The 18,041-nt window shown below is 39.9% G+C and overlaps 1 protein-coding gene across 1 annotated transcript in view; it reads right to left on the minus strand.

Moving 5' to 3' along the window:
- Positions 1–18,041, minus strand: part of LOC122548308 (BCL-6 corepressor-like) — a gene marked incomplete at its 3' end in the record, with an annotated part of 82,376 nt that overhangs the window by 12,782 nt on the left and 51,553 nt on the right. The window contains exons 3-6 of the mRNA XM_043686834.1: positions 15,603–15,696; positions 5,542–8,412; positions 4,236–4,292; positions 3,675–3,852 (exon numbers count right to left, since the gene is read on the minus strand). Of these exons, the coding sequence (XP_043542769.1) occupies positions 3,675–3,852; positions 4,236–4,292; positions 5,542–8,412; positions 15,603–15,696 (3,200 nt within the window). The remainder of the gene's footprint in view (positions 1–3,674; positions 3,853–4,235; positions 4,293–5,541; positions 8,413–15,602; positions 15,697–18,041) is intronic.

Genomic DNA, 18,041 nt, shown 5'->3' on the forward strand with positions numbered 1-18,041 from the left:
CTGGAGGTGGTGCAAGAGATGGATTAGGAGAATGTAGCTCTTCTTGGAAGTGGGATTCAGAGGCTACATGGAAAATCATAAAGACTTTGTAGTGTCACGAGCTGTCAACTAGATGTTTTTAAGATGTTGCTACTTCATGTGTAGGCAGGAGCAGCAGATTAAAGACTTTCTCATTAGCTGACTGCATTAATCTAATTTCCCTTCTGTACAAGAATGGACTCATTACTCTCCCTGTCAGCTTGGTTGTTTGCTTATCCAGTGGGGTCAGGAGCCGAGCACCAGGCACCAATCCTACCACTACCACATATTTAAGCTTACTGTGTACATTCTTCTCTTGCAGAAGTTGAGAAGGTTTACTAGTAGGGCTACATGAGCACACAGTTTGAAATGTTGACTTGTCGAACTGTGAATGTTTGTTACTATGACTTTTTTGTTTTACGACTAAGATGAATATGATCTTTCAGTGAAGGAGTTAAGGGTTTTGAATGAATGCTGCTTCTGTTCCATCAAACATTTAGAGGGTCTGAAAGATAATAAGGACTTACTTGATGTGTGTGCCTAAAATACCTCTAAGTTGTTGAGATCAAGGCCATCTTTTGTAGTTGTATCCTTGTCCCATGCAAACCATTGGTGAAAAGCCATCAGTGTGTACGCTCCCCTAGTTACGATGAAAGGTAATTGAGCTGATGGCACATGAACTGCTGACTGCTGGTAGTTCCTTCAATGTCTTAAGTGCAGATGTCTGAAAGGCAGGTAAAGGTAAAGTAGTCATAGTCCTACTAGACTGTAATGCCGTGCTATCATTAGAAAGAGATGACGGATGGTGGTTTAACATGAGGGCGAAGGGTGAAGTTGAGAAAGAGAGTCCCTCATGTTAGCCTCAGCCATAATGGGAGTTGAACCACATTATTGGCATCACTCTACATTGCAAACTGACATCCACACAACTGGCAGTGAATTCTACATCATCTTAACCTGCAAGGGTTTCCTTTGGTTAAGAGTCACACTGTCTCCAATGTCTATGTAAGGGGTAGCTGGCATTTCTCAGCATCAGTGCTTTTAATAGTTTTCCTTACTCAGATGCTAGGAATGGTTCGTACCTGTCTTAGACACTGGGAACAACTCGTCCCAGTCCCAGACATTGGGAACAGCCTGTCTTATTCCCAGATACTGGGAACAGACCGCCTCAGTTGTAGAAACCTGGAAAAGCCTGTCTCGGTCCCAGATGTTAGGAACAGCCCGTCTCATTCCCAGACGTTGGGAATAGCCTTTCTCATTATTAGACATCGTGAATCCGTCTCTTTTTCCCAGAGTCAGCAAACAGTATCACACTGCAGATAGTTAGCAGAGCAGCAACACATCAGGGAACTTTCCTGTTGATGAAAATGGGATTATAAAAAGTGGTGGAAGTATTGGGAAGATCCACTATCAGCCTTATCCTCACTGTTGCACTGACCACTTCACCCCACGCCTCCAAGACTTTGAAAGAAATGTGCAGATGCTCCCCTTCTTTAAGTACAACAAGTGCCAATGCATCGAACAACTTACTGATACTTCGAATTGATGCTGAATGTGAAGGAGTTGGAGTAGCTGTAATATAGTGGTTACATTACTGACCTAGTGTCTTGGCTGGAATATTGATCTGTAGAGAGAAATTCAGATCCGAATTTGCATTTAATTAATTAAATTAATAAAATTTTCTTTATAAAATGGTAGTGTCCGTAATGGTGACCACAAATCTACTGAATTGTAGTAAGCACACATGGTTAATTGATGCCTTTCAGGGAGAAATCTGCTATCCTCACCCGCCCATTCCTACTTATGTGCTCAGACTCTCAGCAGTGAGATTGAAGATCACCTGCCTTCTGTAATAGCCTAGCAAACCATTCAGTTACATTTAACAAAGTGACCCAACAGCATCTTCAAAAGGGGCAGTTAGATGGCATTAAATGCCAGCTTTCTCAATGGCGATATAAAAGAGACCTAAAGGGCAATTTTTTAGGCCAAAGGGTGGAATGTGTATGGAATGAGCTGCCAGAGGAAGTGGTGGAGGCTGGTACAATTGCAACATTTAAAAAAGCATCTGGATGGATGTATGAATAGGAAGGGTTTAAAGGGATATGAGCCAAGTGCTGGTAAATGGGACTAGATTGGTTTGGGATATCTGTCGGCATGGACGGGTTGGACCGAAGGGTCTGTTTCTGTGCTGTACATCTCTATGTTTATGTGGAAAACATCAAAGCCAGTAGCAAGAATACTTAATTCAGAGAAGTTCAGAGATAACTGTCTGAAACTTCTATTTACTCTTCTGAGTAAAAAGTAACACTTTCTCAATTGTTAATTAAATATGGAGTTTCATTGTCCGAGGAACATTATTAGACCCTAAAATTGTACGTACTTTTATAGATACTTATTAAAGTCACACCTCGCACAAAAAAAGATGGTTGTGGTTGTTGGTAATCAGTAATCTCAATTCCAGGCCTTTTGGCAGGAGCTCTTCAGAGAAGAGTCCTAGGCTTGACAGTTTGACACCATCCAGGACAAAGCATCTGCGTTAATGGCACCCCATCCACAAACAGGCATTCCCTCCACCACCAATGGACAATAGTAGCAGTCTGTGCCATTTATAATCATAGAAACATAGCAAGAGTAGGCCAGTCAGCCCTTTAAGCCTGCTCCACCATCCAACATCATGATTGATCATCTAATTCAGTACCCTATTCCCACTTCTCTCCCTGTACCCTTTGATGCTTTTAACTCCACATGTAACTCCTTTTTGAAAACATTCAAAATTTTGGCCTCGGTCACTTTCTATGACAGAGAATTCCAAAGGTTCACCATTCTCTGGCAGAAGAAATTTCTCCTCATCTTAGTTCTAAATGGCTTACCCTATATCCTTAGACAGTCACCCTGGTCATTCGAAGTATTGTTCCAGTGTTTAGCCTGTCCAGTCCTGTTAGCATTTTTTGGGTTTTTATGAGATCCTCCTATTCTTCTAAACTTCAGTGAACATCATCCTAACTGATCCAGTCTTTCCTCAAACGTTAATCTTGCCAACCAAAAAATCAGTTGAGTGATCTACAAGATGTTCTGTTGAAATTTATCAAGTCTCCATATCAGGACCTTCCAAACTCACAACCACTACAATTGAGGATAAGGGCATCAGAGGCATGGAAACACCACTAGCTGCAAGTTCTCCTCCAAGCCTCTCACCATTCTACTTTGAAATATATTGCTATTGCTTTAGTGTCACTGGATCAAAACTCTGGAACATCTCCCTAACAGAATTGTGGATCTACACCAAATGGATTGCAGCTGTTCAAGAAAGCAGCTCACCACCACATTCTTCAGAGCAATTTGGTTTGGGCAATAAATGCTGGGCTAGCTGGCAATGTCCATGCATAAATAATAAAAAGGTTCTAATATGTTTACATAGAATACAACATGATTAGAAAAGAATAAACAGCTCTAACCATTTCATTATTCAATTTTATAAATGGCTTTGGAGACATACTACACTTTTCATTATATCACTTTATCAAGATGAATGAGTTATTTGATCACAATCAATAAGAAAATGACTCTTCATGGGATGCTAAATATACTAATTATTAGGAGAAGATTCTAACCTTTTTTAATGTTCAAATAACATTGCAGCGGCTGATATCACTCACCTTCAAAATTTTCCACAGAAATATTCTCTTCTTCTGAATCTCCCTTTGACTTCTTTTCCCTTTTTCCAGTGAGGTTGCTGCAGTCAGTGTCACTTAATTTATTGTCCTCTAATGATTCTTCAGAAACTTTATCATCCCGTTGCTTCATCTCAAGTTCAGAGAAGCGCATCATAGCACGCTAAAACCATAAATGATAAGATGAAATAATAACATATTATGTTAATAAAACAATATTTTCACATCTGTACTTTATGCCCATTGGAAGGTTTTTTTTCTAAAACACTGAATAGCGTTAATTTGTACTGATGGGCTATTTATTAAAATGAATAGCTATAGTGTCTCCATGAGAAAGAGAGAATATTGTAGTTTTTTAAAAAAACAGTACATTTCTGTTGCATACAATCTTGTAACATGCTGGAGAGTTTCAACACAACACAAGGAATGTAGCTTGTACACTCATCTTGGGGCTATTGACTCACTGCTAAAACTTTGTTAACAAAAAACATTTAACAGTTCTTTTATTTTAGTTAAAACAATCTGAGAAAAATCTTAAGAACTGACCTCACAGTAAGCAGCAGGCTGATATAAAATACTGTCCTCTTGTGATAATCCTTCCATCTATTCAATCAAAATGATCACTCAGTGGGGAACTTTTTCATTCATTTTTACAGACATAAACCAATATTTCACAACAAGAATGAAAATTAAGAAGCTTAATACCTATCAAAAAGTGTGTAAATCTGCAATGCTTACTGAACACCTCACACATACAATTATGTACAGAATGCTGAACACAAATGTGTGAAACAAAGCAAAGAAGCATGAAGAGGAAGAGGAAGGGATTCACCTTGCTCATACCATAGCTGGCAGATCAATACACACACACACACACATACACACAGTGTCACTATAACAGGGGGACAGCTCATCTTTGCAGGCCTGTTGACGATGGTATTACTAATTGGGTTTACTCCTACTACATCTTGGTTTGACGCTATGGTGCAAGAATGATACAGGAAACAATGTCTAACATTTGAACATGCTACACAAGTATAACAAGAGCATCTATTGGGATGATTACAAGTGTATCCAATTACAAAATTCAATTGAATGAGCAGCATAACCAAGAATACAAAGGACAAAGCCAAAACGTGACAATATACAAGTCTAGAACACATACGCCAGACCATCCATTTTTTTAATACACAGGCATGTATATATATCAACCTTTCCCTAGTGTTTTTTTTTCTTGAAATCATATATTTTATTGGGATGACTGGATTATACAGAAGACTACAAATAGTGAAATATAAAGGGCATGCAAAGTCAATAGCGCAAAGTCACAAGACTGCTGGCAAAATGTGCAAAGTTTCTGGAACAAGGTACAACATTATATGGGTACAATGGTCCAGTATTAGGATAACAGAATAGAAACCAGCAAGTCTCAAGTTCAATTCCGCTGTGGCAATTTGAGAAAATGTATCCAAAATATTCAATAATATAGCTAAAATTACCAGGAAAACTAATGTTCTGTTATTACATTTCCTACTTTGCTAAATGTGATTCAAGTCCCTTAATACACTCATGACAATTAAGAGGAGCAATAAACATTGCCTTGTTGGTATCACCAGTATCCCCAGGACAATTTAGATTTAACTGCTGCTAAGCATCATCACTTGCACACTCATAATAATCAACAGCATAGCACTGCATATAAATTAAACCAAAAATCTCATAAAGCCCTTCTCTGAATTTCACAAAAGTTTTCTCACCCATTGAGAGTATAAAATATTAAAAGTCAAAAGATCTTACCCAGCCTTGTAACAATTTAATATATTAGCTACTGACAAATAAGTCAGCGACTCACCTGTAGTGCTCGTTGTTCTCGACTTAGCTGGCTAGAATCGGCATACAGTTCTGTTGTGACACACTTAAATTTATCTCCCACATACCCAGCTGAGTTGGCAATTCGCTTTGTTAGATTAGACTTTTTTGGCTTCATAAATTTAGCAGCTGCTATGTCCAAGTCATCAGTTCTGTCTTTGGTATCACTGTGATTCAATTGAGCCAAAAACTGCTCAGCTTCAGCACCAAATTCCTTATTGGTATTTATATTACCCATAGTTGTGGGAACACTATCAATGATGCGACCACCGTCCGATAGATCAGTGATCAACTGAACTGTTGTACTCTCCTTACTTTGGCAGTCTGAAATAAAATCTTTGTTTAAGTTCTGATTTGGTAAACATTGACCCTGTGATGAGCTACAAAACTCTACTGCCTTGAGAACATCTTTGTCTTTTTGGACACTATCTTGCTTGGCGATGGCTTCCACAGAGTCAACTGTTTGCTCATCAATTTCTTTCATAAAATATTGTTTGTTGCTTCCTTCTGGCAGGATGCTCTTTTTAGATGCTTTTGCTTCAACTTTTCCCCATTGATCATTGTGTTCCACGATTAAGGGTTTATCCTTGTAATCTTTGGCAAACATTTTGCCATGATTCTTTGGATTAGAACATGAGACCTCAGGTCCAATGGAAACATGTAACTGAGTTGCATTTGATTTCTGTGAAATTTCTGTTGGTTTCCCTCTGTTAATCGGCTCTTCATGACATCGAAGTCGATCATGTGACCTAGATCGCCGTTGTGCTCCTTCACTCCTTTTCTCTTCTTGTGAAGTGAGTGATGAAATTATAGGGTTGATCAAATTTTGTGTGTTGTGAAACACGGTGTATTCACCTCTGCATGTTGGCAAGCTGGTATAAGAAAGTCTATGCTTTGGCGCCAAGTTTCCTGCATACAAATTGCCATTAGGCAATAAAGCAGGATGGGGAAACACAAGTCCTTTATCGGGTAAAGGAAGGTGGCCAATGGAGATTCCTTCAGGTGTGGAGTAGGTGAAATATCTGTTTGGATATGGTAAAGGTGGGGATAAAAATGTCTCGTTTGGAGTGAGAAATATCGAACCTGATGAATGGCCACTTTCAGTTGAATGTGATGCAAAATCCTGACAACCACCTTTAGTCCCTTTAGTGGACTGCTGGCTGGGTACTGGAGAGGACTGCCCTGTTTGGTGAATCACAGATGTTTTATTTGAAGAGTTATTTCTATGAGCCTTCTCAGAGTGACCCCATTCAGTACTAACATTTGGTGATGGTGAAGCAGAAGCAGGTCTGCCCAATCCAGACACTGGACCTGGAATATGATTGACAGAACCATTGGAACTCCCAATTCTAGGGCATGAGGAACTTCTCTGATGAGGAATTATACGCTCTAGTGTTTTATTGCTCACCAATATACTACTAGTTTGATGGTCACCAGGAGAACTAGAACCAGGAATGGCCCAGGTTGAGTGCAATTTGTTGATAATAGCAGGTCTTTCAATAGTGAGTTCATTATGTATTGAAATTGCTGAAACTTCAGAATGACTTTCCCTGCTAGGAAATGTTTCCTTGCTAGACAATGAGGAATTGTTGCGCCATTTGCCAGCTGCTGATACTGGCACCACCTTATCAGCACTCTCAGTCTTGGATACCTGATCACTTGAGGTCTCACTACAACCTACTTTAGAAGACAGATCTAAAGGCTTCTCACTGCAGTCTTTCGTGGGCGTCTGTGTTTCTTGCTGTAATGGAGACTTGGTAGCTTTTTGTTCAGGCTGAGAGCTTCGTGAATGTGTAACTGTTTGTTGCAAGCTATCCCCAGATTCTGTTGGTTTTGAATTTTTGCTGTTCGTTGATCGTGCAGGAGAAGCAAATTCACTGCTTAGGCTTAAATAACCATGAGGAAGTGCCATTGAAGGAGAAGGACCAGATAGTCTGGCAAGATGTTTCTGGAATTCAGAAGAGCTCTCTCCAATCTGTGATGAGGAAAGATGAAGCCGGGCAGGTGGTTTAGGAGATTGCAACAGTGAAGCAGGATCTGCAGGAATACTACTAGTATTTGCCTTTTCATTAGCTGCAATCCTTGTTTTCTTGCTGCTCGATATTTGATGCGTCAAAATTTGTGGATCAACTTGCAATCTAGGATTTCCCGTCATTATTCCTGACAGGCATTTATCAGGACAATGAACCATTGAAGACATTATGGGTGATGTTGCAGCTGGTGTAATCCTTAGTGGAGAAGGAAGAGATGATGGGATGTGAGGCAAACCGTAGTGTGGAGGTGGTATGTACAAGAAGCGATCGCTGTGACTACAGACAGGTGAATAGGAGATGTGTTGTGGTAAGCCATAAGAATTCTGGGAAGGTATCAAGCATGTTTTATACATGTTCATTGAGTATTTGCTTGGTGATTCCACAAATGGATACATCCCTGGTGCTGGACTCTCCATGTATGGGCTAACCCACGGAAGCCGCAAATAACTTGGACCAGTTCCATTCACTGGTGTTTGTTTACCAGCTGAAGATCCTTCTAAACCCAATGGTTCACTTCTTGCACCAGCAGCATTTTGTAGTCCAGGTGGTGATTTGTACAGGGTGCTAAAGCTTTCATGAGGCTTTGTGCAGCCACTGCCATTTTCTAGGGTTTCTGGCGGATGTGATTTATAATTCAAATCAGGCATTCTATCAGTCATAAATCCTAGGCTGGTCATTGCAACTGCAGCCTCTTGCTCCTTCTCATTTCTAAGCCCACGTGCAGTAGGATACAGAATGCCATTATGATTTCTCAGCTCTTCTTGCATGATCCCACTAGCAGCTCTAAGTCGATCAATTTGTCTCACTGACGTTGCATCCACCTAGACAGGATTACAGAAAGATTAGTTATAAACATCTATTATGTTAATTTGATGTCTTTCTGGTTTCAGTTTGTTTCAGAGTTGTTATTTTAATAAAATGGTAAAATTCATTATCAACTAACATTAATGATTTAAAATAGCAACAATTGTGGACAAATAAAACACAGTGATACAATAGCATTGCAAAATGTTACATCACACACCTTGGCTCTTATAGACTACTTATCAATATAATATTACTGTTTATGGAAGTAAAGTAACTATTTTGGTGATCACAAATTCATTTTCTAAAGAACATTTTCAAGCTGCTATACTGTTCTTTTTGCCTTTGATGTGCTCACTCTTAAGTCGTCAAACATCAACGCACAATCATGCTATCCCTGCTGATATGTCACTCATCTTTGCTAGCTCAAATTAAAATCATTGCCTGATTCAAAACGAGCCTAATGTTTTATCTATTATTGGATCGATCACATCAAGTTATAGCATACTTTGGTCTCTTGACCCAAAAAGACCATTTTTTTTTGCCCCAAGTGACATTACATGTATGCATGGATAAACTTCCTTTATAACTTTTTCAATGTTTGGATCTAATTCCATTTCTTTTTTTTTACTGTAAAATCACCTCTAGCTGTTTGCCAAACATTATTTTGTAGTATAGTCACAAATTCTAGCAGCTGAGTATTGAGAAGATTGAATCTATCCCCGTCAGCATCCACAACACATTTGACTTTTTTTGCCACTCAGTTCATTCACTCCTCTCTCCATTCACTCAATCTAAACCATGCCATGTAAAACTCAGTTCCTGTTTGATCCTGGTTTGAACTTCAAATAATATTTCATCACCGTGGCTACTTACTTCCAACTCTTCAGTATCCTATATAAAAAAAATTGGGAAAGTTCTCTCACAGACTAGTCAAGCAACAGTCTGACAATCATTCCTATGGAATCATGCCTTACAGATAATGTCCCAGACACCACCATTACTATCCCTGGATATGTACTATCCCATTTGAGGGACAGACTCAGTAGAGGTGGCAGCACAGCCGGGCGGGCTTTGTCCTGGGAGTTCTTGACATCGACTTTGGACTTCAGGTTAAACATAGGCAAGGAAACCTCTTACTGGTTAGCACATACCATCCTCCTTTGACTGATGAATCAGTACTCCTCTATGTTGAACAACACTTGGAGGAAGCACTGGAGGATGGCAAGGGCACAAAAGGTACTCTGGGTGGGGGATTTCAATGTCCACCACCAACGGTGGCTCAGCAGCAACTTTACTGATCGAGCTGGTCAGGTCCTAAAGGATATAACTGCTAGATTGGGTCTGCAGCAGGTGGGAAAGGAACTAACAAGAGAAAAAAAACATACTTGACCTCAACCTTACTAATCTTGCAGGCTGCAGAAGTGACCACCGCACTGTCCTTGTGGAGATGAAGCCCTGCCTTCACGTTGAGAATAACCTCCATTGTATTGTGTAGCACTATCATGCTAAATGGGACAGACTTCAAACGGATCTGGCAGCTCAAGACTGGGCATCCATGAGGTGCTGTGGGCCATCAACAGCAGCAGAATGTACTCCAGCACAATCTACAATCTCATGGCCTGGCAATATCCCCCACGCAACCATTACCATCAACCCAGGGGATCAACCCTGGTTTAATGGAGAGTGCAGGGGGAAGACAAGAGCAGCATCTGGCATACCTAAACATGATATGTCAACCTGGTGAAGCTACCAAACAGGACTATTTGCACACCAAACAGCATAAGCAGCAGAAGTGATAGACAGAGCTAAGTGACCCCACAACCAACAAATCAGACCTAAGCTTTGCAGTCCTTCCACATCCAGTTGAGTACGATGGTGGACAATTAAACAACTCACTGGAGGAGGTAGCTCCACAAATATCCCTGTCTTCAATGATGAGGAGCCCAGCACATCAGAGCAAAAGATAAGTCTGATGCACTCACAACAATCTTCATTCAGAAGTGTCGAGTGGATGATCCATCTCGTGCTCCTCCAGTGGTCCCCAGCAGCACAGATACCAATCTCCAGCCAATTCAATTCGCTCCACATGATATCAAGAAATGGCTGGAGACACTGGGTACTGCAAAGGCAATGGACCCTGATAACATTCCGGTAAAAGTACTGAAGACTTGAGCTCCAGAACTTGCCACTCCCCTAGCCAAGTTCTTCCAGTACAGTTACAACACTGGCATCTACCCGACAATGTGGAAAATTGCCCAGTATGTCCTGTACACAAAATTGCAGGACAAATCCAAACCCAGCCAATTACCACCCAGTCTACTCTCCATCATCAGTAAAGTGATGGAAGGTACCATCCACAGTGCTATCAAGCAGCACCTGCTCAGTGACACCAAGTTTGGGTTTCGCCAGGGTCACTCGGCTCCCGATCTCATCACAGCCTTGGTTCAAACATGGACAAAAGAGCTGAATTCTAGAGATGAGGGGAGAGTAACAGCCCTTGACATCAAGGCCACATTTTACCAAGTATGGCATCATGGAGCCCTGGCAAAACTGGGATCAATGGGTACCGGGGGCAAACACTCCAAAGCTTAAAGTTATACCTGGCACAAAGGAAGATGGTTGTGGTTGCGAAGGGTCAGTCATCTCAGCTCCAGGACATCTCTACAGGAGTCCCTCAGTGTAGTGTCCTAAGCCCAACAATCTTCAGCTACTTCATCAACGACTTTCCCTCTGTCATAAGGTCAGAAGTGGGGATGCTTGCCAATGACTGCACAGTGGTCAGCACCATTCGTGACTCCTCAGATACTGAAACAGTCCATGCTCAAAGGCAACAAGATCTGGACAATATTCAGGCTTGGGTAGACAAGTGGCAAGTAACACTTGTGCCACACAAATGCCAGACAATGACCATCACCAATAAGAGACACTCTTAACCACCACTCCTTGACATTCAGCTGTACTACCATCACTGAATCCCCCACTGTCAACATCCTTGGGGTTACCATTGACCAGAAATTCAACTGGACTCACCATATAAACACAATGGCTACAGTGCAGGTCAGAGACGAGGGATACTGCGGCAAGTAACTCACCTCCTGACACCCTAAAGTCTATCCACCATCTACAAGGCACAAGTCAGGAGTGTGATGGAATACTCCCCACGTACCTGGATGGGTGCACCTCCAACAGTATTCAAGAAGCTCGACACAATCCAGGACAAAGCAACCTACTTGATTGGCACCACATCTACAAACATTCAATCCCTCCACCACCGTCGCTCATTAACAGCAGTGTGTACTATCTACAAGATGCACCAGAGAAATTCACCAAAGATCCTGAGACAGCACCTTCCAAACCCACGACCACTTCTGTCTCAAAGAGGTAAGGGCAGCAGGTATTTGGGAACACCACCACCTGCAAGTTCCCCTCCAAGCCACTCACCACCCTGACTTTGAAAATACCACCGTTCCTTCATAGTCGTTGGGTCAAAATCCTGGAATTCCCTCCCTATGATCATTGTGAGTCAACCCACAGCAAGTGGACTGCAGCGATTTAAGAAGGCAGCTCACCACTACCTTCTCAAAGGGCAAATGGGGATGGGTTATCAATGCTGGCCAGCAATGAATACTAGAATCTGTTCAAAGTTTAAACATCCAAAAACTGTTCAACATGAAATTTGCTCTTCCATTAATCCATCTTTGCTTGCAACATTGGTTCAGTCTCCCATTTGCATTTATTTCAAATTGTAATCACTTACAAATTCCTCCATGGCTCACAAGATTTTAATTTGATCAATTCTTCAACACTTGTCCCACACGGCTTTCACCTCTGCCTCAGTGCACCCTATTGTCTTCTGCATTATCTTTGTTGTCAAATCTTCAGCTGCTTCAGTCACATTCTCAACAATGTTCTATACTGCATTCCACTTCTTTCCTAACTTTCAATTGCCAAACTTTTTCTCATTTTTCCCAATCGTTTCCTCCATAGTTCACTATCTAGTTCACTGGATCAGCACTTCAAATAAAATCAGTGCACTTAGAGTCATAGAGATGTACAGCACGGAAACAGACCCTTTGGCCCAACTTGTCCATGCTGACTAGATATCCTAAGCTAACCAAGTCCTGTTTGCCAGGACTTGGCCCATCTCTCTCTAAACGTTTCCTATTCATATGTGTATCCAGATGCCTTGTTACATACTGATTTGCTTCATGAATAAATATTTCAATGTGACTGAATCCTGCTTCATGATATCAAAGCTGATAGATGCTTGGACATCCGTTTGACCTGATGCCTTGGGTTCATACTGACATTAAGAAGGGGGAAAGACACATCACACTTATTACTAGTTCTTTTTGGGTTGCTTTCTGCAACGTCAGCAGGAAGCATTATCAGATCAATTAAGTGTTGTTGCTGTCTATAACAAAAATGATTCTATCTCCTGTGTATATGCAGTATGACTTTCAAGCTGCAAGGTCTGTGGAAATGAGCTATCCAATTAATTGACAATCTATACTTCAGGCTGGACAGTATCACAGAAGTGGTTTAGATGGTGACATTTTCGTGAACCTAGCCACTCAGTGCAAAAAAGAAATCTGACAGGGTAAGTACAACACAGAACTTGCAAACTTCATTTCACAGACTGAGACAGGAAACTGAATTTCAAACTAAGAACCTAAACAGTGATTATCCAGAGGAATTGACTGAAGATTCAGAAAAGCTTAAGTTCAAATCTCACCAGGAACATTTGTGCTATTCAAAAGACAAATAAATAAATCTGGAATTTTTAAAAAATTGAAATCTGCAAAAGAAAGTGACAGGAAACCGTTGGATCATCACAAAAATCAAACTAATTCAATAATGTCCTTTAGAACAGAAAAGCTTTCACCTGACCCAGTATGGTCTACAAGGGTCATAATTATATCTGTAGTAACTCAAAATATCTATCCCATTGCTCTGCTACTTCTGGAGCTAATTTTCCTATAAGTATTTACAATATAGAAAATTATCAAATATGTTTCTATCATCCTTTCAGGCAGTGTATTTCTGTTTATTATCACTTATTGTACAAAAGATAATACCTACATAGCTTCTCTTGTTCTTTTGTCATTGCCATAAATCTGTGTCCTTTTGTTACAGATTGTTCTGTCATTGGAAAGCTTATTGTTATTTACTCTAATCAAACTCTTCATAATTTTCAACATCTCCATTAATGCTTCCCTTAGCTTTACCTGTTCTAAAGGGAACACTCTGGCTTCTCTCGTCTCTCCACGTAACCAAATTTCTCATCTCTGGTAACATTTTAATAAACTTACTTTGAACCCTCTCCAAGTCTTCACGTTCTTCCTGAAACTCAGTATTGAGAACTTGCAAAATATTCCAGCTGGACTTAACCAGCACTGTAGAAAAATTTAGACAACTTCCTTACCCTTTCATTCTAATGCCTTTTTAAGAGTTAAGATTTAAGTGTTAAGAGTCATCTGAACTTACCTGGTCACCTTTAAAATGTGTGCATGGATATTCCCAGGCCTCTCTGTTCCCATTCCATTCTTCCTACCAAAATGTATCTCCTGACACTTCTCTGCATTAAGTTACATCCGATATGTGTCTAAATTTGAGCAGTCTGCCAATTACTCCTAAAGTCTGTTGCTATCTTTTTAACTTGCCAACGAGTTTTGTAGATCTTCAATTTTACTAACAAATGGATTGCATAGCACTTTATTAACTGTTTCTTGAAAGTCCATACATACAGCACTATCTTCAGGCATTGCCGTTCCACTTTCTTCGGAGTGGAAGGCAATGGAAGGAGTGGCCAGAGGAGTCAGATCAGTGTTAGGAAAACACTAAATGATGAATCAGGGTTAGTCATGCAGGAGTCGGTTAGAAATATCCTACTCATCTTCAGCATTTTGTATCACTGATTTAGTGACTAAATAATTGAACTTCCTTAATCAATCCATGCTGAAGGATTCTCTGTATTGATTTGTAAGTTAGTTTCCAACAAGGCCTTACCTGGTAATTAACAAGTCAAGTTGTTTTGTAGAAAAATGGCTCTTCATGGAATCAAAGCCACATGAACCTAAACTAACATGTTGCCAACACAAACTTACAAATCTTCGATTTGAGTAGTTAAGTTTAAAAATGAAACAATCTAAAAAACATCAGATGTTCTAAATATTGGGAAACTATTTGGTACGTACCTGACATTTTCATTGTGGTGAGGTAAAGTTTGACAAATTGAAAAATGCATCAAAAAATATATAGAACTTTATTCTAAGTATGAGTAGTTAACTTCATTTGTGCTCTTTGATCTTATTGCACTGAAATAGTAATTCCAAATTCTTACTACAATGTTATTGTCGAATGCAATTTTTCAAACTTTTTTGCTAAATACAGAGGAACTTCGATTATCCAAAGGACACGGGCAGGGTATATTTCATTTGGTTAATCAAATGCTGGATAACAAGCATTGGAGCCTTGCAATCTTGCCGGATAATCCTATATTCAGATAATCGAATGCCGATAATCAAGATTTCTCTGTATCATGTGTAGCTGTTCACTTTACAACATTTTGCATACTTCAAGTAGTGGTAGTAATAATGGAGCCTGAAAATATATTTAATGTTCATAGAAATGTGTATCTCTCAAGAGAAAACAGCATAAACTCTGAAACTACATCTTAATGCATTCTATTAATTTTTCTCATTTTAAGAGGCATTAAACTATTAAATAAATAAGTTACCTCCGTCATTAAAATAGCAGAGAGAGAAATATGATATTAGCCAAACAGGCATTTGTATGATACCATCATTCAGTAATTTCTAGAACTTAACTTCTAAAATGCTGATCACATGTTGCCTATTAGCAAAAATCAGAGTCAGGCAGCACAGAAACAGACCCTACAGTCCAACTTGTCTGTGCCAACCAGACAATCTAAATCTGACCTAGTAGCTGTAATTGTACCAGCCTCCCTCTGGAAGCTCATTCCATACATGCACCATCTTCTGCATTAAAACATTACCACACAGGTCTTTTTTGTGTCTTTCCCCTTTCAAAAGTGAACGCTTGTCTTTTGGAATTCTCAATTAGGGAGAACTAAATTATTAACTTATAATTTAAATTATTAATTTAATTTGACTACGATAGCATTGTTACTATGAGGACTTTACAAAGAAAATGAAATGAGAATGAGATCGTGTAAGCTTACCACACCCAAGTTGTGGGTCATGTGATTGTCATCCCTGATCCCAAACCGCTTTATGCTTTTCTGTGTTTCACCATCACTTACAGAGACTTTCCTGCTGTGAAACAAATTCAAAGTTAATAGAGTTTTCTATCTTGTTCGAGACATACCATCTTAAATTGACTATTACATTTCATAACTGTTGACTACTTTTAAAACAAAGGTCTGACACAATTATGACTACTTCTCCAAGTGAATCTTATGCTGCGCACACAGTGGTTTTGAAATTATCTTATCTTAGGATTTCACCAGCACGTTTCCACTTCAATAGGTATTTCTCAAATCGGATGTTAAGCATTTGGTTTAATCTTTCCTACAGTGTTTGAATACTTATAAGATATTCCATATTATTGCAAAAAAAGTTCAATCTTTTCATATAAACAGGAGATGACATGCAATTATTCTACGAGGGAAAAAACCATCTAAAACACTATGCCTTTAAAATAACGTTAGGAGTCAGGCCAACATCTTGTTTCCACTTTACTAAGGAAATTTCTTCAGGGGTTCACCTAACTGACCTCCAGCAAAGACCATCATATGTCACATTTTCTGTGACTTCTGCATTTGAAGTGGGTCATACTCTCAGTTCTTTCTTTTCTGCAGGAAGAAAAGATTTGAGGCAAGCAATAGCAAGACCATAAGACAGTAACCAAGTAATAACTTTTTGAAAGAAAATGAGAAGTAACAGAGAGATCAGAGAAACAACAGGGGATAGGATCTGAGAGTTGAGAAACGAAAGTTGGATTTCAAGGAACAAGATCATACTTGCAGTAACTGAACTGATTTAACACCAAAGTGTAACACCAAAGCAACATGTTCAATTCCCACACTGGCTGAGATTACCTTGAAAGACTCTCCTTCTCAAACTCTTCCCTCACCTGAAGCATGGCGACCCTCAGCTTAAACCACCACCAGTTGTCTCTCTTTAATGAAAGAACAGCGTATGGTCCGCTAGGAGAATGACAACTTTGCTTTTTATATTCAACTAGTGCAAATAATGTTAGCTAATGTTTGAGGCCCTATTCTTTCAAGACAACTAGAAGCAAAACACAAACGTGTTATCCTCCAATTTGGACAAAAAGATAAACACTTAGAAAAAAACATGCCTCCTGTTCCAGATAACCACTTCAAAATATATTTGAGATGAACATTCTACATCCTGACACATGGAGTAGTTAATGCCCAGGGTCAATGAATCCCATACTTTTGTGTTAAATACTAACAACATCCACATTTGGCATATCATATCTCATCAAGCTGAAAAATACTGGTGGTACTATTATTCAAATTGTTTTTATTTCATGGTGTAAATCTTCAAGAAATAAATATTCATGAAAGCAACAATAATACAGAGAAATGACAATTATCCTAATGAGATGGGCGGGCACTATTTCGTTCGGATAATTGATTATTCGGTTAATCTATTCAACACCTTTCCTCTGGGGCTTGGAGTTTTCTATTAAGTCTGCTGCCCATTCAGGATACTAGCAGCAGCACAGTGGGCGCAAGCCCCAGCCTGCCCCCAACACTGCCACCCCCCCCCCCCCCCCAAACCCGGCCCACCCCCTACGCAACCCCGCTCCAGGGCAGCTGGACTGGACATCAATAACAAGGCTGCCGCTGCTATGCTGTTTGTGGTGGGGGGGGAGGTGAGTCTCCAAATAGCGCGCGTGACACACACACACAACTTTTTACTACAACGTTTTGATAGGTTCCACCTTTGCTCTGTACAGGACAATGTTAGAGAGAATATCTGGGGAAGGGGGGTTAGGGTATACGCCTGAGGAGAACTCCAGGGAGAGTGTGGGAAAAGAGAGAGAGGGTGGGAGGTCAGTCATTTAGAGACGGTGCCTGCACTCCCATCAGTCCAGGACAGTTCTCGGCAGCACTTTTAATCACTGTAAACAAAAGACATGATCAGTGTTGGACACGTGTCTTTGATGTAATGTTTCTGTTGGGATCTCGAGATCACCTTCAGAAAATCTGATTTTCGGATAATTGGTATTCGGATAATTGAGGTTCCCCTGTAAATACTATTGGAGTACTAGCTCCTCTAAGAAAATGCACTTAACAGCCAGGTGATCAGTAACAAACACTGAAGCTTGTTATCTCAGATATGTTAATTGATTTGAGCCATCACTACTTGAATCTGATCAGAGAGTTGACAATTTGGACAATGGTCCCATAATTCAAATATTCCTCAGCCAACTGGGATAGTTAGAAAGTTGGTATGGTGGACTGAATGGGTGTTACATTTGGTGACAAATGGCACATCTATCTGGAGCGATATTTCTGGTGAGATAAAGGCAATATTCTATTATTTTGAAAGTTCAGCAATGAAGTTGAGAAATGTTGAAAATTATAAGAAGAATCAAATAACCAAATGCATTAACAATGCATTTA

The sequence above is a fragment of the Chiloscyllium plagiosum genome, unplaced genomic scaffold (genome assembly GCF_004010195.1).
Source record: "Chiloscyllium plagiosum isolate BGI_BamShark_2017 unplaced genomic scaffold, ASM401019v2 scaf_11386, whole genome shotgun sequence".
NCBI classification, from domain to species: Eukaryota; Metazoa; Chordata; class Chondrichthyes; order Orectolobiformes; family Hemiscylliidae; genus Chiloscyllium; species Chiloscyllium plagiosum.